Raw genomic sequence first — 23,955 nt, 5'->3', positions numbered from 1 at the left:
ATAGTCAGGACGTTTTATTAGAGTGGTGTAGATATATAGCTATTCTGTTAACATTACTCCTAGTTCTGGGCTGTTTGGGCCTGGTGCTCATCACAAATTCTAAGTGTCCTTCATTCTGCTGTTCTACTTTCCCAAAAGAACAAGCTACTTATCTTCAGTAACGATGTATTTATAAGAGACATAGGTTGGTTGTAGATTTCTTACCTTAGAATTACCCCCAGGCATCAGAATGGATCAGTCGATTTTTTTTTAGCAGTTCCCCTGTACATCGGTAGGTGGTGTCGATCGACTCCGCGTCCATCGTCGGTGTTGTGGTCGCCGGGATGACATCGCAGTGCCTACTTAAACGCCGCCCCTGCCCGCTGACGTCAGTTCTGACACGACTTTCCACGCCAGAAGCACAGAGTCATGAAAGACACTGACCACTGGTGCACCACTACTAGGGCCCTATATGGGAGTCCCTATTCCTAGAAATTAGTTCGCAGTGCGGGGAGGATCGGTGGGGCGTTAAGGAATCTACAACTAACCTATGTCTCTTACAGATACATCGTTACCAAAAGTAAGTAACTTGATCATCTGAAAGAGACAGTTTGTTGTACCCCAGCAATACCATCCCCGGTGGTGGGTCTGTGAACTAAGTTCACGCCAGAAAGTCCTAGAGGACAAAACGGGCAAAATAGCTGACCCTCCGGACTTGGCTGTCCAGACAGTAATGTGTAGTGAACGTGTGCAAAGATGCCCACGTGGCCGCCTGGCAAATGTCAAGATGTGGCCCTCCATGTGCCAATGCAGTGGTTGCTGCCGTAGCCCTAGTGGAATGAGCACGCTGCCCCACTGGAGGTTCCTTTTTCGCTAAAGTGTAACAGACTTTAATACAAAGGACAACCCATCGAGAGATGGTACGCTTTTAAACAGCCCCACCTGGAAATCTTTTGTGCGATCAAGGTAGAAGGACAGCATACGTTTAGGATCAAGGATGCTGAGTCGCTCCTCCTCCTTGGTGAAAAAAGGTGGGCAAAGTGATTGTTTGTCCTATGTGAAAAGGTGTAACCACTTTAGGAAGAAATGAGGGCTTCCTCCTAAGCACCACAGAGTGAGGACCCTGAGAGGACAGTTGTGAAGAGGCTCGAAGGGAGCGCACATAAGGTAGGTTAGAACAAGATTCAAGTCCCACTTGGGCATTATGAAAGGAGATGGAGGAAAGAGATGAATAATGCCCTTAAAAATCTATTTACAATGGGGGACTTGAATCAAGAGGGCTGATCTGGCAGCCGAAGGAAAGCAGATATAGCTGCAAGATAGCCTTTAAGAGTGCCCAGAGTAGAGCCCTGCTGGGCCAAAGAAGGTATTTACAAAAGGACCTCTGAAACAAGGGCAGAAAGGGAATTCACAGCCTTTGCTGTGCACCATGCCACAAACTTATTCCATCTACAGGCATATACCGAGCCTGGCTACCAAGACGACATTACAGACTTCGGGTGGAAGGTCGAAAGCTGTCAGCTATCGCCGCTCAATCTCCACGCAAGGAGGTGGAGGCTGGACAGGTTCTGGTGAAGAACTACCCCCTGCTGCTGAGACAGAAGATCCTCCTGAAGGGGCAGTCTGATCGGAGAATTGATGGCAATGCTCAGGAGCTCGGGGTACCAGACTCTTCGTGCCCAGTCCAGACCCACAAGAATAACTTGGTCCCAGTCGCGCTTGATCTTCTTCAGCACTCGGGCAGAAGTGGTACAGGCGGAAAGGCGTACAGGAGGCCGCTACTCCACTCGCAACAAAAGCATTGCCAAGCGAGTGCCGGCTTGGAAACTCAAAAGCACAGAACTGCTTACATTACGCGTTCTCTTCGGTGGTGAACAGATCTAACCAAGGCTCTCCCCACCACTGAAAGAGACCTTGCACCACCTCCGGGTGTAGATGCCATTCGTGATCTACCGCAATGCAAAAAGAACAATTGATGGACAGAATGCAGAACAATGTCATGCATTCAGCCCAGTACAGAGATCCTGGGCCTAAATCCATTGTTTTTTTTGCTCCCCATGCCATTCCAGTTTGAACCCAGCCATATGCAAATCAGTCTTGACCCTGCACCCAATGGGAACAGTCCAGCCCAAACTGACAGGCCAGGTGCTCCCTGGACTGGAAACAAACATCTTAGGACCGGTTTCAGGGTTTCACCCCTCATCAGCCAGGATAGTTTGACTCCAGTGGCATGGAGAGCACGGGATCTGCCAGGCACAAACTGCTGAGTTTGTCCGCCCTGACCCAAGCTGGGTTCGTTAACCACCACTGCAGTTGTTGTGTAGTTCCCTCCGAGATCTGGACGCAGTCGGAAAGATTCCCCTGATGTTGCGCCCACTGGAACTTCAGGTCCCACTGCAGAGCCCGCATATGCCAGCATGAGGCCCAGCAGCCTCTGGGTCATTCTCACCGAAATCCAGGATAGAGGCTGAAACATCGGTATCCTAGCCCGAATATCCCAAACTCTCTGCTCGGGATGATAGGCCCGAAACTGCACTGTGTCCAGAACAGCTCTGATAAAGGGGAGCATCTGAAAGGGGGTCAGGTGTGACTTCGGCACGTTGATAGTGAACCCCAGCGAGTGTAGGAGGTCCGCCGTAGTCTGGAGGTGGGAGATGACAGCTTGGGGCGAGCCTGCCTTCAACAGCCAGTCGTCAAAATAGGGGAGGAGTGGAACTCCTTATCTGCGCAGATGAGCTGCAACCACCGCCATCGCCTTCGTGAACACCCGAGGGGCACTTGTAAGCTCAAAGGGGAGCATGGTGAACTGAAAATGCTCGTGGCCTGCTGTGAACTGTAGATAGAGTCTGTGGGCTGGCAGGACGGGAATATGGAAATAAGCATCCTGGAAGTCCAGCGCCACCATCCAATCTCCAGTGTCGAGGGCAGAAAGGACCTGAGCATTTTGAACTTTTCCTCCCAGAGAAAGAGGTTGAGGGCCCGGAGGTCTAGAATAGGTCGCAGGCCCTTTTCCTTCTTGGGCACCAGAAAGTAGTGGGAATAGCAACCACGACCTACTTCTGGCACAGGGACCCTCTCGATAGCTCCCTTGGCCAAGAGAGCTGAGACTTCCTGGTGGAGAAGTGCCAAATGATCCTCCGACTTTTCCGCCCGCTGGCTCCCAGACCCGTGAGGTTGCTGGGTCCCACGTCTGTGGCCACACAGAGGCTGGGCAGCTTGAGTAAACCAGTGGCTAGGCTGGGCCAGACATGGCTGGGCACCCCTTCCGTAGCCACAAAAGGGGCGAAAAGCAGACTGGAGTGGTCAGGAAGGTGCAGCGGGGCCCAAAGATCTGGCTGTAGCCTGAGAATCTTTAAAGCAATCCAGTGCAGAGTCTGCTTTGTCACCAAAAAGATGACAGCCATCAAATGGCATCCCTCAAAAAGCCAAATGTCCTCAACCAGGCGTAGCGCCTAAGGGCTATTGACGTGGCAATCGTTCTGCCCAGTGAGTCGGTGGTATCCAGTCCACATCTCTCCCATCCACCACTGTCTGGAAGAGAATGGCCCGGGCCCCCTCCGGGCACTGAGGCAGCACTTGCGCAACAATATCCCACATGGCGTTGGAGTATTGGCCCAAGAGGCATGCGGTATTCCGGGACCGCAGCTCCAAGCTGGAGGAAGAGAACATGCGCTTCCCAAGTGATCCAGCTTCTTTGATTCCCTATCTGGGGGAGCAGAAGGGAATGATCCCTTTGAAGAAGAGGCTTGGTCCACCAAGCTTTCGGGGGAAGGGTGTTGGGTGAGGAAAACTGGGTCACTCGGGCCGTGCGAGGGCGGCGGGCAATCGTCCTTTCCACAGGAGCCCCTGTGCTGAGCTTGGCTCAGGTGCCTAGAGGACCTCAGTGAGGGCTGCGTTGAAGGGCAGATGGGGTTCAGAGGAGGATGCCACAGGCTGAAGCACCTCTGTCAGGAGGTTAGTCCTGACTGCCACTGAAGGGCGCTCAAGGCCCAAGACCTCGGCTGCCCTTCTCACCACCACAGTGTAGGACGCTCCCTCCTCCATAGCCGCGGTAGGGGACGAAAGCATGCCAAGGTCTGGAGAAGTGTCCAGACCACTGCCATCACCCAGGTCCTCTCTCCAGTCCGGTTCTTCCAGTTGGTCTGCTGAAGGGTCCAGCGACCCCTCCCAGTCCTCATCGTCACCTTCTGGGCAGTAGGGAACACCAGGGATGAACAGGGGAACAAAAGTACCCTCCGGCGTCAGATCTGCCGTTGACTGATGTCGGTCCGGCTCCAAGTCCATCTCAAGGATGGAGATGGGGACGGCGCCGGGCAGGGGCATCGTCACCAGGAACGGTGCCGGGGAAGGTCAAGTGAGATCGACCAGCATCGATCCGGATTCAGGCCTGGATCCTTGGGGTGCAAGAGCCGCTGGCATCGAAGGTGCTGGTGGAATTGGGCTGCCCAAAGATGAGGTGGAGGGCCTCGTAGAACTTACAGAGTTGGGCAGGGGACGCTCTGGCTCTCGGAAACAGGGGGAGGCATGGAGACATCCCTGAAGGCGGCACCAGAAACGAAGCCTTAGAGCGACGATGCTCAGAGTGCCACGTCGAGTCAGCCGACTGACTTGGAGAAGGAAAAAGGGTGCTGGTGCTTCTTTGCTTTTTTCTTCTTGGACTTACCCGAAGACCTCAAAGACTTGGAGTGCGACGAGGTGTGGGGGCTCCTTGAGCGGTCTCGAGACCTTCCTCTCGAATGAGACTGGGAACGACTCGGAGCCTACCGCCGAGCCTCCAATAACTTTTGGGAATGCTCCCGCAAAGACTCGGGATTCATGGCCTGGCAGTTGGAGCATGACTTCGGGTCGTGGTCGCGCTCCAGACACCTACGACACACGAGGTGCAGATCCATCACAGACATCAGCTTGTGACAGGAGTCGCAAGGCTTGAACCCGGTCCAGCATTGGGACATTCCTCGCGTATGAGGAGTTGATAGACTCGAAAAAGAAGTCGACAAAACGTCAAAAAATTACTGAGGGGTAACTCTCTGGATCTGTGCTAAGCTGGCGCGGAAAAAGAAAGAACTGAATTCAGCGCGCAGGGACGGCGTCTAAGTAGGCACTGCGACGTCATCCCAGGGACCATGATGCCGGCGACGGATGCGGAGTTGACCGACACCACCTACCGATGTGCTGGGGTACTGCTAAGATTCTCCGGATCCAGCCTGACGCCTGAGGGTAATTCTAAGGTAAGGAATCTACAACTAACTGCCTCTTTCAGATAATAACTATTTTGAAAGGTATTTACAAATGTTCAAACACAAAGTACTATGATTAAATTAAATGTCCGACAGACTAACCACCCAGTGTTTCCAAACAATCGGAAATCTGCACCTTGCAGATTTCAAATTTCACAGAAATGCAGATTTCCAACAGTTTGGCTTTTATAGAAACCTTTCCAGATTACACCTCCAAACTCGATGCTGTCACACCGTTCGAGGCGTGATCACGAAAAACCTTTGTGAATTCCTATTTTGCCAGTGAAATGTTAAAAAATAGAGCATGCTCAAGCTCTCCTCTTTTTTTATCCACAGGAAAAAATATTTTTATATGGAGAAACCAACCTGACTGCTCCCCACATATTGGTGTGAAATGATTACTGCACTCCAAGCAAATTTCTGACCGTATAGAGGGTGTTAAGCGCTTGATGAGAAGTTTGTAAGTACTAACTATCATGTATGTGTATTGTTGTTGACAAATTCCAGGACATTCCTTATTTGAATGCCCACCATCCACGTGTTGGAGCTATTTATTCACAGGGACACCTTGTGTGAGAAGATCTGGTTATGAGTACGGATTCTATATATTACAAATGTCATTTTGTACTTGTAAAACATTTTGTTATCCGTGTAACTCAAACCTGCAAGCACAAATAGCTTTGCGATAAGCCATTAAAATAGGAATAGCAATAGCATTAGAAAACAAAGTAAATACGATATACATTATACAATGAGTTTCAAATTCTTAATTCTTTCCACCTACCGTTGTCCAGAACGACCATCAGAGGTGCAAGGAGGTCGCACATTCCTTGTACATAACCAACTTCTAAATGCTCCCAGACATAGCTGTAAAGAATTCAGAGAAAGACCAAGGACAGAAGAGGTCAATGGGAAGAAATTTAAGATACAGGCTACTTCGCCACTGATCAGTAAGGGACCCCCTAACTAAAATATTGCCTTCTGCTGTCAGAAGTGGTCGGTCTCTGTTACCGCTTACACTTCAAGTGTTTTAATTTATTTTGGGGAACACAAAAATCTGCAAGCTTTGTTACTAAAGGATTTATTGTACTTAGCTTCCTCCACCATTAGAATAAATAAACATTCTAAAAGTCTGTAGCTCTTTAAATATGAAAAACTGTGAAGTTGGAAATTAGCAGGTGAGAGAAATGTACTGTATCCAACAGAGCGTTGTTGATTCTAATTTTCTGTCTATGGTCTATGCTCATACTTTAAGATTCCCAACATTTTGAAGGAATTTCTAAGCAGGTAACTGTCCACTGAATTATGCCCCGGGTGAAGCCAGACAGTCTACAGCTGAGCACTGTGATCAGAGTTTCTGCACGAGAATATGGGCCAAATTTATCAATGATTCGCATCACACTTGCACCACAAAGGGCGACGCAGGTTGACGCAAAGCTTTTTTGCAGGAAGAATCTTCTTCCTACACCAAAACAGTCCTTAGAGGCAGTTTCCTCTTCTTTGCAGGAAGAAGATTCTTCCTGCAAAAAAAACAATCCTGCCCATAATCCAGGCTCCAAGTGTGGCAGTGTTGGAGCTCGGGAACACACAGGGCGCCAGTGCAAAGAGATAAAAAGTTGCTCCAGATCTTGTAAAATAAGATATTTCATTCCTAATTATAACTGAGGGGGTTGCTCATTCTGATTTAACTTAGCACAGGGTCTCCGACTCCTTATCCCTTTACCACAAAACTGTTTCTACCTGTACTGTTGGCAATTTTATTTCCAAATTTTTTGATCTCCAAATTTAATTTCAAAGATATTTTTGTATCCACAGAAAAGTAACTCGAAACAATGTAACCTTTTGTAAACAGTTTCAAAAGATTACTTCTCACTGATTAGTTTATTGAATTGTATGTAAACTGTGTTCTATAATAAAGACTTTTAAAGAAAACTATTCTCAATTGAGCAAAAAGCCCAGATCACATTTTGTCTACTTCCATAGTTTGCTCACTGCTTTGAATGGAGAAATAGACGCGCAGGTACTCAATTTTTAGAGTACCTACCTGCTTACTCCCGAGAAGTGCCTGCACTCTCCCATTAAATGTATTGCAGGAATGCTGAAAGTGCAAGAAATTTCCCTCAGAAGTTACAGTGCGGTTACTAAGTACCTGGCAGTACCTTCCATTTAAAACACGTTACTGTAGTTTAAATTCAGTTTTCACCAACACATAGATTAGTATCAGGTGGCATGGAAGTTATTTAGAAAATGGCAACAACACAAAATATGTCAAGGAACAAGACTTTTTCAGTCTGGCCTGACTGACAACAGTTTGAACTTGAGGCTTACTCTACGTTCGCACCTGCACATGATGTTACGCAGTTTCTCCAGGTTGCTCGGCGTGAAATACCAGTAGTTACGATCACATCTCTGGACATCTTTATCGATCCGGTGTAAATTTAAGGCAACTGTGTCCAATAACTCGATCTGGAAGACAAAGCTTCAGTCAAGATGAGCTGAAAATTCAGTTTTAGTAAAAGTAAAGCCAATCTAAAGTAACTGGGATTTTTTGGAACAAAGCACTCATGTCCTGAATAACAACAGGCAACCACTCTCCCTAAATTTCTTGGATCTCAGAGAGTGACAGTCGAATGCTATCATAGGCTGAGAATATTAAAAAAAAACCCTAGAGATGATAGGATCTACCCCCAAGTGATCATTTTAGCCTCCTTCCTGTAGAACGAAAAGTAGATCTGGTGGAAATTTTTATGGCGCTGGCCTAATCTGGCATGTGAAATTTTCAAAATCATGCCATGATGCCACAATATGTAATTTCTAGTATTTTCTGGGAAAAATCTATTGCGGCCCCAGGTACCACATAAATGATCAGAGCGCAAGGGGTGTTGGTTTTGTTTCTTTTACTTTATTTTTTAGCACCAAATACATATCTTAGCATCCTAACTGGATGTGATGATGATTTACCGTAGTTTTGTGTAATTTTGAGCCATGTTTTTAAAATTTTGTGTAACTATGCAAAAGGAAACTATGCAAATTTCACACACCCCTAAAGAGGTGTAAAAAAAATCTCATTCGCAAACGGCAAGGCCAGGAGCGTTGCATGTGGCTCCGAGAACACAGGTTGAGGTGGTCCACTGGCCTAGGAAAGTAAGGCTTCCTTTGCTGATGGCACCCTCAGGAGGGGCAGAGGATGTGAAGAGATTTCCAAGCGAAACTCGAAAAAGGAGGTGCTTACACCGAGGGAAGATCTTATTTTTTTATGCGTGAGCAAAACCCAGTGCTTAATTTGAGGCAGTGGTTTCCGGTTCTCAGCACCGGCACATCATTGTCAACACCGCACTTGTGACAGTCTGCCACAAGGCGGCACAAGTGTGAGTCGGGTGTAGTGGTATCCCCAGGGGATATACATACTTACCAGATAACAAGTGTTACCGGCCACAGGAACGCACCTGGTAAAAGCCCTACAGGATCAATTCACAATGATAAATCTACTCATGTAGATCTACACACACACACACACACACATATACACACACACATACAAACCTACGCATGTATATTTACTACAAATAAATATACTCTTAAACCTCTGAGCACTACATTTGGCTATTCACCATTTCTGAGTATAAGGTTATTCTAATGTGTAGACTTACATGTACCCACCCTTTTAATAGTTTGTGGGGGTAAGTAAAAATGTCAAATGAAACAGTAAAGTTACTACAAGCAATACCTTGATGACTGTATTTGACATTCTGCACACTTGGCGAAGACCTCAGCAGCAGGTATGGTAAAGTATGGGGAACAGTTTAACATTTTAAGAAACATTTAAGTTAAATAATTCAATATGTTACAGTATTACTAAATTAATTTTCAATAAAATGTAATTAAGTATTATGTTAAAATAAAATCTTTATTCTTAAGCTTAATTGAAAATAGTTCCATTTAAATTAAAAAATATATCTTTCTGTATTATAAAATGATTAAAAGTGATAAACATAGTTAACAGTAATTTAATTATTATTAGTAGATATTAATGTTACATTAACTTTTTTACATTTAGAAACGTTTGCTAAAGTATTTTACATTAATAATTATTTTATTTGTAGACAATTTTATTAACATTAAATAAAATGTATCTCCATTTTTAAGACGTTTAAATAATGTGGATTTATTTAAGATTATTTCTTATGGGCTTATATGTTAAGCCCCTACCTCCATTATTTTCTATGGGAGGGTGTTACAGTTCCAGGGTTTGGCCATGTGTCGTGCTGGACTTACTTCAGCTCTGACCCTTGACCTTCCTGGTAGGTCGCCCCCCCGCTGCAGCTCCGCCTGCACCCCCGCTGAAGTGTCCTGATCGCCGCCGAAGTCGAGGCCCTCCACCACCCGCAGGCTTCCACTTGCGCCTCATCCCTGGTGGCCAGTGGTGGCCTTGGTTTGTATCCGCTCTTGTGCCCCTCTGCCTGTCCGCTCCTCCTCTGTGCCCTCTGGCCCCCGCTCGCCGCCGCTTTATTCGTGCCCCATTGCTTGATTCTGTGCCCGTTTTTCTCTGCTGTTGCCTCCTTTGATTCTGTGCCCCGTTTTACTCTGCTGCTGCCCCTTTGATTCTGTGCCCGTTTTTTCTCTGCTGCTGCCCCCTTGATTCTTTGCCCCGTCTCCCTCTGCTGCTGCCCCCTTGATTCTGTGCCTCGTTGCTGCCTTCCATGCCCTCCTGATCCCTGCCCCTACCCGTCTCCTTCCTGAGATCGTCCCGCTCCGCTCCCCTGCCCCCGCTGCTGCTTCCCCTGCAGCCCCGGCCCCTCCACGCCCATTCGCTGCCTCTGCTAACACACCTCCCGCCTCCCAGCTGCTCCTCCCTCCCCTCCTCCCCATATATGGCGGCTGCTGCGCGGTGAGGAGAGCGACCCTTGACCTTCCTGGTAGGTCGCTCCCCCCTCCTGCTGCAGCTCCGCCTGCACCCCCGCTGAAGTGTCCTGATCACCGTCGAAGTTGAGGCCCTCCACCACCCGCAGGCTTCCCCCTGCGCCTCATCCCTGGTGGCCAGTGGTGGCCTTGGTTTGTATCCGCTCTTGTGCCTCTCTGCCTGTCGCTCCTCCTCCGTGCCTCCCTGCCCCCCGCTCGCCGCCGCTCCATTCTGTGCCCCATTGCTTGATTCTGTGCCCGTTTTTCTCTGCTGTTGCCCCCTTTGATTCTGTGCCCCGTTTTACTCTGCTGTTGCCCACTTGATTCTGTGCCAGTTTTTTCTCTGCTGCTACCCCCTTGATTCTGTGCCCCGTTTTTCTCTGCTGTTGCCCCCTTTGATTCTGTGCCCGTTTTTCTCTGCTGTTGCCCCTTTTGATTCTGTGCCCCGTTTTACTCTGCTGTTGCCCCTTTTGATTCTGTGCCCCGTTTTACTCTGCTGCTGACCCTTTGATTCTGTGTCCGTTTTTCTCTGCTGTTGCCCCCTTTGATTCTGTGCCCCGTTTTTTCTCTGCTGCTGCCCCCTTGATTCTGTGCCCCGTCTCCCTCTGCTGCTGCCCCCTTGATTGATTGATTCTGTGCCCCGTTGCTGCCTTCCATGCCCTCCTGATCCCTGCCCCTGCCCGTCTCCTTCCAGAGATCGCCCCGCTCAGCTCCCCTGCCCCCGCCGCTGCTTCCCCTGCAGCCCCGCCCCCTCCGTGCCCATTCGCTGCCCCTGCTAACACACCTCCCAGCTGCTCCTCCCTCCCCTCCTCCCCATATATGGCAGCCGCTGTGCGGCCGCACCGCTGGCGCGCCTAAGGCAAGCTCGTCTGCGCTCCGTCTGCGCCTGGACTGCGTCCAGCGCCAGAACCCCTGCCCCCCACAGCAGCCACGAAGACCACCGCCGCTACGACGCCAACACCCTCGTCGCTCTCAACCCAGAAAGGACCTACACCTGCTGCAAGGCCGCCCCGAAGCGCATCCACTGTCCCTTCAGCTGCCTGAACTGCAGCTTCACCTGCCTCGAAAGCACCGAGACACCTGCCACGACGGATCCCAACCAGCATAGATGCATCCTGATCAACACCCGCTCCGCACACAAACACGCCGTCGACCTCTGGGACCTACTCGACACTGCATCACCGGACGTCGCCTTCCTGACCGAGACCTGGGTGAACGAAGCCTCCTCGCCAGACATCGCCATAGCCATCCCCGACGGGTACAAGATCACCCGCAGAGACCTCACCAACAGGGCCGGAGGAGGATTCGCTATCGTCCACAAAAACACCATCAGGGTCTCAACAAACACCAACGACACCCTCAGCACTGCCGAAAACATGCACTTCCAGATCCACACGGACCCCAAGACCACCCTAAGAGGCACCCTCGTCTACAGACCGCCAGGACCCCGGCCTCAATTCTGCGACTCCATCGCCGACCTCATCAGCACGCACGCGCTGACCTCCACCGACTACATCCTCCTCGGAGACCTGAACTCTCATCTGGAGAACAACGACGACAACAACACCTCCACCCTGACCGACAACCTCGCCAACCTCGGACTGAAACAGCTCGTCACGACGCCAACCCACATCGCCGGTCACACGCTTGATACCATCTTCTCCTCAAGCCCCCACGTCACCTTCATCCACGCCTCCGAGCTCATCTGGACAGACCACCACTGCATACACTTCTCCTTCCGAAAACCCCCTCACACACCATCTCACCCCACAGACCCCCCGCAGCTGCTGGGGCAAAGTCACTGAAGAACTACAGACAAGACTTGCACTCAACCCTCTGACCAACCCCACCAACCCCGATGATGGTGCACTCACCCTCGAACGCAGGATGAACGACTGTGCCAACACAGTAGCCCCGCTGAAAAAACCCACCAACAGAGACACCAGCAAAAGAGTCACGTGGTTCACCCCGGAACTCCTCGACTCAAAGCGCACCTGCCGGAAATTGGAGAACATATGGCACAGCGACAAGACGCTGGACAGCCATGCCGCACATAAAGACGCCATCCGCAACCACCACAACCTCATTAGGACCGCCAAAAGGACCTCCTTCACAGACTGCCTTGACAACAATGCACACAACAGCAAGGAACTCTTCACCATCGTGAAGGAACTCTCCAACCCCAGCGCCAATGACATCCCGCCATCACAAGCCCTATGCGACTCCCTTGCCACCTTCTTTCACCGGAAAATCACCGACATCCATGACAGCTTCAAACCCCGGACGACCCCTGCAGACCTCGCCGCACCGGACCCACCGGTCCCCACCGCCCATGACACCCTGACAACCTGGGCCAATGTGAGCATCGAGGACACAATCAAGACCATGGGCATTATCCACTCCGGATCCCCGTCCGACCCTCTCCCACACAACATCTTCAACAAAGCCAGCAATTCCATCCCACCCCACCTGCACAAAATCATCAACCTCTCCTTCGAGACCGCTACCTTCCCTGAGAACTGGAAGCACGTAGAGATCAACGCCCTACCGAAGAAACCCAAGGCGGATCCGAGCGACCTCAAGAACTTCCGACCCATCTCCCCGCTTCCGTTCCCAGCAAAGGTCATCGAGAAGATAGTTAAGATAGTTAACACCCAGCTCACCCGTCACCTCGAAGACAACAACATCCTGGACCCCTCCCAATCAGGATTCCGCAGCAACCACAGCACCGAGACCGCCCTCATCGCTGCCACAGATGATGTCAGGATCCTTCTTGACAACGGCGAGACAACGGCCCCCATACACCTGGATCTCTCCGCCACCTTCGACACCATCTGCCACCACACAACTCACGACCTGGCTCTTCGACCAGTAGCAGCAGTACCCCCCCCCCCAGCGGCTTGAAACCCTTACGGGTATGTAGTGCGCTTTACAAATTAATTGATTGATTGATTGAGCTGGAGTACATATAAGACTGTTTTAGATCCTTTCTAGGTCGAAGCCTACCAGACAGCAGAGATGTCCGGTTGCGATAAGACTTTTTGGGGACAACTTGTAACCTTCCCTAGGAACGCATTCTGCCAATTGCTTACCATTGGCTTTATGGGTTGTAACTCATATTTGCTGACTTTCCTTTTGCTGGCCTTATTTGTTATAGGGTGACCAGCATGTCTTTGTCCTGTTTACCGTATCCTTCCATGATTGCTCGCTCTCTGTACACAGGCCTTTACATTTTGTTCTAATCTTGTAGCATTTGCTGTGCACTCAAAAACAAAGGTCAAATGTTAGGCTCTGTCTTCCATGGTAACTTGGTGTTTACTTTTCTTTCTCTGACTTCAAAGTGAGAAACTAAAGGTTTATTACTAGCACACAATGAAATGTAAATGTCTGTAAATCAACTGGGCAAATTTTTCAGAATATATCAAAATTAGGAAAGTACAAATAAAGCACTTTTTTGTAATTCTGAAGTGTGGTGGAAACAAATATTTGAATGTATAGTTTTATCAGTAAAACTATATGTGCAAATATAATGGTCATTTTTATTAAAAATGTGTTATATATAATGGGAGTGCGCTAACACACTATGCTTACTCCACTCTACTCCACTCCAACCTACACAAAGCCACTCTACTCTATGACACTCTACAGCACTACACTCACTGCCACTCACCTCTATGACTCTCCACTCTACGACACAACACCCCACTATATGGCAAACCACTCTACGACACTCTACTCCACTCTATCCCACTTAATGACAGTCTACTGGAACAGCATCGCTGACAAGGTGTGGTACACTGCTCTCAATACCCGCCCTCAATACCCGCCAACCCAAACACAGCAACACCCTTCCCAAAGCCATACAAAATTTCAACAATTGGATCACCTACTGCACTGACACCCTAGCCCACCTTAAATACAGCAATACCACAGATATAGAACCCAGGCCAGTTGGAAAATACATGAACTCATACTGATGAAACAGAAATGGAAACTACTGGAATGCAGGGAAATGAGCCAGGTCAATTCAGAAAGAAACACAATCAAATCCATCCTGAGACGCTACCAGACCACCAAACGCACCACTCTGGTGGACTGCATCAATGCCAGCACCAGGAGAAGCAAAGCAATCTTCACCATCTCACCACTGTGATGATTTCATCTCACCAGTGACCACCTCCAACTTGAGCAGCCCTTGCAGGACCTCTGTAACAATCTCTCTCAACTCATCAGCAACAAAATCACCACCATTTACAGGAACTTCAACAGACAAATGGACCTGGCAGTCCTGTCCAAACTCCTGCTAATCTTATTCAAAGAACTACTGCTAACCCTATGGCCCACCATTACACTAGAAGAAACAGCTGCAGAAGTCCATTCACTCAAGAGTACATTCGGATTTCTGCCCCCACCGAACCTACTCCTGATGACTGTAACCCATCAATACCATGCTCACATCTATTCTGAATCCCTCCACTGCTTCCGCAACCTTACCATATGCTCGGAAACATGCAAACTGTCCTCCCAATGCTCAAGCAACCCTCAGCGGAGACTTCAGCACTCGCCAACTACAGACTGATCTCCCAGCTCTCATTCCTGGCCAAGGTCATGAAAATATGCCTCACCGAATACCTCAATGACCACCAACTTCTCAATACCACTGAGTTTTGGACCCAACCACGGCACAGAAACTGCCTTTATCGCCACCAAGGATGGCATCCACATGACTCTGGATGGAAGAGACACAGTGGCCCTCACACAGTGGCCCTCCTAGAACTCTCCGCAGTATCTGACATGGTCTCCCACCCCATTCTCATTCAACGCCCACGTGACATTGGAATCCAAGGACATGCACTACAATGAATCTACTCACTTCTGACTGGAAGCACCCAGTCAGTCAGCCTATCACAGCACACCTCAAACTCCCAAGGCATCATATGAGGAGTTACGCAAGGATCCTGTCTGAGCCAGACACTCTGCAATGCATACATGACCCCTGGAGCCAGCATTATTTGCTCTCACAACATCAACTTCTTCTCCTACACCGACATGCAACTCATTCTCTCCCCCACAGACAAGATGCCCAGAACCTGGACCAAGTTTAATGCCTGGATAACTGGAATCAACCACTAAATGACGACCAACTGTCTAAAGCTGAACACCAACATGACCAAAATCATGATCTGTAATTTTGTCTGACTGGATAAATTAGGAAAGAAAAGAAGAGGCCCACAGACACGTTGATGTTTTCCTTCAATTTTTAAAATATTTGCAGGGTGTGTCATATAGCCTGTCACTGCAGTATTTGACCCTCAATTCCAGTCTCAGTGATGGGCCTGAGGACGGACTACATTTCCTCTTTATTAAGGCAGGTTTGATTTGGCGAAATCAGAGCAGGGATTGAGGCACGAGTGGGCGAGGTCAGTCTTTTTATGCAAAGAGCATAACTTCAGCATTTCCTGTGACTGCTCACGGTTTCCAAACTACTGTGCCACCTGTGCTCAGCCAGGGGCAGTCTGAGCCTCTGCAAGATGGCTATTGTAACTACTTATTGCTTTTGGGCAGCTTGGTGTGCAGTCTCAGATTAAAGTGTGGACAGAAACAACTCGCAGGGCCTACTTTGCCAGTGGGTCAACCCCAGATCTGGGCAGCACTTAGCCACAGTACTCAAGTGCTACCAACCACGTAGACCGGTGGCATGGGAAGGGAGACTACCAGGGCAGGCAGCACAATAATTTCATTTTTACTTCACAGTACTGTCAGTGCTCGTGCTGCAAGACACACCCAACCCAAGCTCAGCAGTAGCCTAATGCACATTGGCACTTCAACATAGGCATTGCTGTCCTTTGCAAAAGGACATGCAGCCACTGGACATTTCAACTTTGAAATGACTGGATTGGGAATGTTGCCCACAGCAAAAGCAAAATGAGTGCCAGTTCTAAAACAGAAGTGCAGGTGGGGCCCTTGCCAGCAACCAATAGCCAAATCCAATTTCAAAGCTTTATTCGACAGCATGTCATAAAAGCATGTAAACATCCTAACACATTCTATAAATACTACAAAATAAAAATAATTATTTTTAAAAACTCATTAAACCATGATGCTGTCGATTACAAGATTAAAAGGATATCAACAACAATGGATTAAAACAATTCAGAGAAAAAACATGATTTTAAAAGTTAGTCATACATTATTCGATGTCAAAAGATCATTGGCTAATTTCTGGAGGCCTTAAAGTGCGGAAGCGTATGATCCAGACCCACCCTAGAAATTTTGCGACAGCAATTGCCATACAGGGTGTGCAGTCTGATTCAAGTATTCTTAAGGCCTCTTTATAACTACGTTTCCCCAAATTTATACACACTGGTTTTAGCCACTTACGACGAGGGCTAGTGTACAGAGGACATACGAACAGCAGATGGCCTATATCCTCAATCAGATCTTTACAGCAGTGGCACTTATTGTCCTGGGTAGATGACCATTTATGGGTGAACGCTTTTATGGGAAGAGTCCCAATTCTGAACAGAAAGTACAGTTTTCTATCAGGGACCCTTTCTATGATATCCCAGTAGGCTTCACAAGATGGTATGGGTTTAATGTCAAGAAAGCGATCAGTTAGCTTAGCATTTGGACCAGAACTATTGGCAGACATTAAAATCATATCCCAGTACATTTTTTTAATAGTTGACTTTGGTGGGAAGCTTGAGCCATTTGGATCATCCCATAGGTAGTCTAGTTCCAGCTTTGTTAACAAACTCCTAATTTCCTTAAGCCATAGAATGGAATGGAAACGATCTACCCTGATGATGTCCTTCAGGGCAGTGGCATAGTGGGCTAATTCGGGAGTTGTCATAATCCGTCTCCAATAGAGTAGGGGACGTAACCGTGCTATATCCTCTATTTTTTTCCTGCCCAAGTCATATGCAAGCGGAACAGTTGGGGTACTTTGGGGAACCCCGGCTAAACAGTGTAAAAACTTGTTCTTTGCCAATCTTAGTTGTTTCAAGTTAGTAAAACCCCACAGTTCCGAGCCATACAAAGAGGCACTTATGACTTTCATGTTGTAGATTTCTAAGGCAGGAATAATGGGCTTGGTTAAAGAAGATTTATGCTTAGAAGCAATTGCACCCGCCAGCTGGTGAAATTTTAAAACAGCCATATCAATATGACTTTTCCAGCTCATATTGCTCTGGAGAGATATTCCTAGGTACGTAAATGCCTCAACCTGTTCTAATGGGATACCATTAAAATTAATTACACCTCTGAAAGTTTTCCGCTGATTCAGGGACATGAATTTGGTTTTGGAGGTGTTTATCTCAAGTCCACGCGCTTGACAGAAATCTCCAAACGCGTTTATTGCCTTCTGAAGCACACTTGGTGTCCGGGAAACTATCAGCGTGTCGTCTGCAAACATGAGGACTGGCACGCGAACCCCTGCTAATACCGGGGCATCCGTGGGGGAACTACTAAGGTGATCTACTACGCCGTTGATGAATAAGGAAAACAGCTTGGGTGCCAGAACGCACCCCTGTCGGACACCACGCTCGACAGGAAATGAGTCGGTCACCTCACCCTGAGTCCCCCACCTAATTCTTGCGTAGTTGTTCTCATGCAGGCGGACAAGTAGCGTTAACAGTTCCAGCGCCATCCCTGCTTCAGCGAGAACCCTCCAAAGTTTGGAACGGGGGACTAGATCAAAGGCTGATTTCAGGTCTATAAAGACCGCGTAAAGAGTCCCATTAGTCAAAGTCACGTTCCTCCAATAAATTGCTAAAAAATAAAAGACCTGATCAACAGAGCTAGTACAGGGTCGAAAACCAGCTTGGTGCGGGGACAAAATGCCATTTTCATCTACCCAAGATTGCAGTTTGTTTTGCACTAGTCGACCTATAAGTTTTTGAGCTGAGCCTCTGAGACTGATAGGTCTATAGTTGCTAGGTAGTGATTTGTCACCCTTTTTAAAAACCAGAATTATTTCCGCACCTTTCCATGAGGTGGGGATAGGGCAGCCATAGCCACAGAATTAGCCAACCATTGAAAATACTGACACCAAGATAATCTATCACTTAAAAACACATCAGCTGGTATGCCGTCCATCCCTGGGGCTCTCCCCCCAGTCACGCAGTCTAGTGCCAGGTTGACGTCTTTAATCGTAAATAGCTGCTTTTGATAAAAAATAGTGAGGGGAAATAAACACTCTCCTTCGGATGGATTAAAGGCGTATTGTGGTCTAAAAAAATCAACCCACTGGTGTTTGGCAACATTATTTTGGGGCGGTTGGGCGATCCCTCCTCTATCCCACTTGACTATGGCCCAAAATTGCTTTTGATCTTTAGCTACACAAGCATGTTTCAGATCACGCCACTGTTCCTCATCCCACTGTTTCTTGGCCACTTTCTGGGTGTGCCTGTATATCTTTCTAGCCTTTCTCACACATGGAATATTTCTAGATCTAAGTTCAGCACTGAGGTTCTGGCGGGCTACTTTGCAAGCTTTGTTGTACCATCCCGCCTCAGGTATTATTATTTTCTTGGTCTTGTCTGCTTTTGTGGTCTTCATAAAGAACCCTTGAAGTTTATTAAAGAAGTGGGTATGAGCCGCAAGCATAATTTGGGGAAAATTTTGATTGGCAGATTGAATGTTTAAGTTAACCGCTTCATCAATCACCACTTTTTTCAGGTCCTCCAGCTTCTCTGGGTTCTCAATACATCTGCCCCATTTAACGTGGCGCATGTTATTCGATGCTACAATGTCCAAGGTGGTTTCCCCCCCCCCCCCCCTAAATTAGGTTCTCTAAACCCGTTGAATGCTTGGAGTTCCATGCAGAGAGGGTTGTGGTCACTTTCCACCCTAGATATTATGGTCATATCAATCAGCCTATGCCATTCTCTAATATCCACCAGGATGTAATCTATGCGACTGGAGAACTTACCATTATCAAATGTTTTTACTCCCTGGCGATCAGACGGGGTACGCCCATTAACTGCTCTAAGCCCTCTCTCTAAGCATAAGGCTTTGAGTTGGATTGCTACTGCTGACCATCTTTTAACTACGGGAAGTTCCAACTGTGGGACGCCCCATTTACTATCCTCCTTAGCAGCAAGAAATTGGTCCTCAGGTCCAAGTGGCTCAAATGTAGTATTAACATCACCTCCCACAATGATGGACAGCTGGGTTGGGAGTGCTATGAGCTGGAGGTCGAGAGCAGTGATTACATCGGATGTGTGTCCCCCGGCCATCCCTCTAGCATAAATGTTAAAAATTGCCACTCCATGACCAGATGCCCATGTGATGTTCACTGACAAGATGTCATTTGATAGGGATCTCTGTTGCCTAATTTTGCAGCATAGTGATTGGCGGATCCAAATTATCAAACCCCCTGATGGCCGACCTTTAGTTTTTTTAATAGCGGGTGTTTGAAAATTAAGGAACCCCAAACGATGTACTGGGACCAATGACCAGGATTCCTGAAAGAGGATGATGTCAAACTGGTCAACAAAGCTACACCATTCAGGAGAGATTAATTTATTACTAATTCCAGCAAGGTTCCAAGAAGGAAAAGTCAACCCTGCCTCAGCTGATGAGAAACAAGGAGGGTCTTGAGTTGTTAGAGAACTTTGAATCTCACCCTCCATCTCGATCTCATGCTCAGCATTAGTACATGAGCTACCTAGTGGCTCTATTATTAATGCCTCAGATCCTAAACTGTCACATTTATCTAAAGGGCTAGAGCATATCAATTGGGCTAGGTCGGTGTTCTCAGGTTGTCTCTCTAGGTGGTTAGGTACTCCCCATGTTTCAGGTCGGGGAATAAAAACAACATTCGATGAAATTAATCTCTGCGCTACAGGAGCACACAGTCTATCAAACTTGTCTTGGATCTTTTTCTCCAATCTACCATCCATTTCAAGTCAGTCACATTCATTCAAATCAGACAAGACCCCAAACCTGTTTTCCAAGCTAATACCCCAATTGCTGTTTAAGTCGCTCCTACACCATTTGTTAGAGGCAGGAATCCGCTTTGGTCTTAATCTCATCGGATTCTTTTCACTGCCTCCCTTACAATAGAAATATTCTAGAGTTAGTGGGATTATAGCAGTACACCTTCGTTGTGGGGGAAATATATTGGCCAGGACGTTGGGGAGTACACCTGCGTTTGAGAAATTAAGAACTATACAGTCTCCCACAATTTTTTCGGGTTGTCCCCCAACCATGCTACTCTTCTTGCCATAATAATTTCCCCTGCTAATTGTTGTTCACCCCAAGGAGACATCTTCATATTATTTAACATCCAATGCAACGATTTACTAATCAAAGAAGATGTAGATTCCACTTTGCCAGGCAACAGGGTGGGTACATTAGCTCAAACTAATACAAGGGGCGAAGCCTCAACGATACATTGGAATGTGTCTCTCTCTTGGAGCGAAACAGTAGGTCTTGGTGGAGGATCTTCTTTAACTACATTCTGACCGTCCTTATCAACTATGAATTGAGTAGGGGGAGGGTTCGCAATCACTTTTTCTTCAGCCCCTACCCCACACCTAGGGTGCTCCACATTTGGTGCAAGTCTACTTGGCACCAGGCTTGATATACTACCCACCTCCTCCACTGACTTGTTTAGAAGAACGCTCAGTCTTGTTACCTCTGCCGTGAGCTGGTCGATTTTAGCCACCAATGGTTTAATAATAGACTTAATCTTTGCGTCGACCATGCTAGCTATTTTTATGGATAGCTCATCCTCGTTCTCTTTATCATCGTGTATCCCCCTTTACCTCATTCTTGTCCAGGCTTTTAGATGCAGAGATTGTCTTTTTCCTACCTGCACGTGACCCACCACTTTTGCCCTGGGTTTTTCTACATGCTCTGACTGCTCTAGTCACAGGTGGGGGGACGGGAGACGGGGATTTCTCTACTTCAATATCTGGAACTACTTCTTCTTCGAGATTAATTTGCAGGTTGGTGACAGGAGATGCGCTTAGTTCGAAAATGTCACTAGCTACAACCTCTACGTCGTCAACGGCACTACTGGTGACCTGCGATGGGGATTCTAGAGAAGGATCTGACATAGAACCCATCGTAGGGAGAATAGAAGAACAACACAACCCTAATGATGCCCTTCTATCATTGTTAATTTTACTTACAACCTGCACCAGATAATTGTCCATGGGGTTAGGCACAGAGGAACCCTTTTGCTTAGACATGTCTCACGAAATTCACTAGCTAAAGCCACACTATTACTCGACACCATTTGTGCCAACCCGTAAGTACCAATTAAAGTTTGGGCAAATAAGATTGATCACATGTGTGTAGCGATATTACGACGCTATGTAAAATAAGCAAATAGTACTTGAGTTCCAACAGTACCTTTGTGTCCGTGTCCTTATCAGTAACGGATCGGCATGGGAAATGTAAGGGGGGTAGCCCGTCCCGTCCTCCTACGTCCTCGGACGGCCACAGACGGCCCGCCCTTTGCCCGGGCTTAGCCTGTGCGCGGTCCCGCGACGCGGGGGACTGAGTTCTTTTTCAAAGCGCGGATGTTGCCGTGACAACTCCCTCCGCACATCAGCCACAAAAGGACCAAGCGCGACGGCAGGAGGGAGACCCAAACAACGACAATGGCGCCAAATACAAAGGAGACCACAGAGGTAAGCACAAAATTCCCTGGCTCTGCTTGACGCACTCGTTGACTTTTAATTGTTGAATGGTCTGGTTTTTGCTATCACAACCAGAGCACCAGAAGGAGCTACAGAGGGGTAAAACAGGGTGGAGCAAGAGTGAGGGCAAGCGAGGCACACATCGGGGCACACAGAGCACAGAGAACTGTGGCCTCCACCAGCTTATCCAACAACCTACACAGGTTTGAGGCCACACACTCGATCTAGTATTCGCCAAACCCTCTGAAACTGAAGTAATCAGTATTGCTCCACTAAATTGGACTGACCACTATCTAATACAGTTCAGGATATGCACACAAGAGGATAAATTGGCTGGGAATAAACAAGCCCACTTTAGGTGGGGAAGAGACTGGGCTAAACTTTCCAAGAGAGGAGCATCCTCCCTCTTCTCAAGATCTAATCTGTTTGACCCAAAAGCAGCACTGGAAGAAAACTATACTAGATATAGTAAATCCATCAATTTAGTATTGGAAGGATACATACCTAAAAAAAAAACAGAGTGCGTAGTACTCCATCAGATGATTTTTAAAACTAACCGTGATTGTTAGAACGCTTCTGCTGAAGAGGCTTAAGTACGTTGTACTGTTTTTATCTGAGGGTGTTTGTGGTGGGTTATTCTTTGCTGTGAGCGATTAATTTGGGGGCAACCTGACAGGAAATTGTGTTATTTCTGTGTCCACTTACCCGCACCATAAAAAGAAGTTTCAATCACTCGCCATTTGCGAGATTCCTCACCTTAGGGACATTCTCCGGATGCCATTGTTGTTAGCGTACTAGCAGCCTGCACTATTTAAATGCAGGAGACGCAAGCGCGCAGCATCATAGAGACGATTTTTAAAACTAACCGTGATTGTTAGAACGCTTCTGCTGAAGAGGCTCAAGTACGTTGTACTGTTTTTATCTGAGGGTGTTTGTGGTGGGTTATTCTTTGCTGTGAGCGATTAATTTGGGGGCAACCTGACAGAAAATTGTGTTATTTCTGTGTCCACTTACCCGAACCATAAAAAGAAGTTTCAATCACTCGCCTTTTGCGAGATTCCTCACCTTAGGGACATTCTCCGGACGCCATTGTTGTTAGCGTACTAGCAGCCTGCACTATTTAAATGCAGGAGACGCAAGCGCGCAGCATCATAGAGACGATTTTTAAAACTAACCGTGATTGTTAGAACGCTTCTGCTGAAGAGGCTCAAGTACGTTGTACTGTTTTTATCTGAGGGTGTTTGTGGTGGGTTATTCTTTGCTGTGAGCGATTAATTTGGGGGCAACCTGACAGGAAATTGTGTTATTTCTGTGTCCACTTACCCGCACCATAAAAAGAAGTTTCAATCACTCGCCATTTGCGAGATTCCTCACCTTAGGGACATTCTCCGGACGCCATTGTTGTTAGCGTACTAGCAGCCTGCACTATTTAAATGCAGGAGACGCAAGCGCGCAGCGCGCGCGCGCAGTGGGCGCGCCGGTGGCGCGCCGGAGGCGCACCAGAGGCAAGCCCGACTGCGCCCGTCCGCGCCTCGGTCGCGCCCTGCGCCAGGAACGCTGATCAAAATTGTGCTGATAGACTCTGCTACTCCAAAGATATTCTTCTCAAACTAGGTAACAGGCCACAGGAGGAACAGCGACAGGTATTGACCTGTGGCCTAATCAACAGCAGGTCACTTATCAAACACCATCAGGATATTTATAACCTGCTGGACGATTTAGACCTCGACCTGCTGTTCTTAACTGAGACTTGGATTCATGTGAACTCCTCAGTAGAACTCGGACTGGCGTGTCCCGCTGGTTATAAGATCCTCCAGAAACCTCGTGCAACGGGGAGAGGGGGAGGAGTAGGACTAATCTTCAAGGAACAGCGGGATTGTGCCATACTACCGATCGAAGCCATAGCAGGCTACGAAATTATGGGCTTCTCTCTACAGGAGGCTAAGGGGAGAGTGTTGTCGGGTATGGTTTGCTATAGGCCCCCGGGTACGGACGCTAACCATCAGGCGCTATTGGACACTATTGTTGCTTTGGCCTCCACACATTCCAGAATGCTGCTCTTGGGAGATTTTAATCTTTGGGAAATGGGGAGCTCTGGAAATCACTTACAAGCCCTAAACTACACCTGTGAGAACTGTGGCCTCCACCAGCTTATCCAACAACCTACACATGTAGGAGGCCACACA

The 23,955-nt window shown here is 47.8% G+C and overlaps 1 protein-coding gene across 2 annotated transcripts in view; it reads right to left on the bottom strand.

Annotated features, from left to right (window-relative positions):
- The window catches only part of SGSM2 (small G protein signaling modulator 2), a 1,127,811-nt gene that overhangs the window by 18,399 nt on the left and 1,085,457 nt on the right, over nucleotides 1-23,955 (bottom strand). For both annotated transcript variants that reach the window (XM_085649947.1, XM_085649948.1), the window contains exons 18-19: nucleotides 7,558-7,682; nucleotides 6,001-6,083 (exon numbers count right to left, since the gene is read on the bottom strand). In XM_085649947.1, the coding sequence (XP_085506073.1) occupies nucleotides 6,001-6,083; nucleotides 7,558-7,682 (208 nt within the window). The remainder of the gene's footprint in view (nucleotides 1-6,000; nucleotides 6,084-7,557; nucleotides 7,683-23,955) is intronic.

This window comes from Triturus cristatus, chromosome 3_2 (genome assembly GCF_964204655.1).
Source record: "Triturus cristatus chromosome 3_2, aTriCri1.1, whole genome shotgun sequence".
Lineage (NCBI taxonomy): Eukaryota > Metazoa > Chordata > Amphibia > Caudata > Salamandridae > Triturus > Triturus cristatus.
Note: the sequence above shows the minus strand (reverse complement) of the source record. Positions and strands in the feature narration are given on the sequence as shown.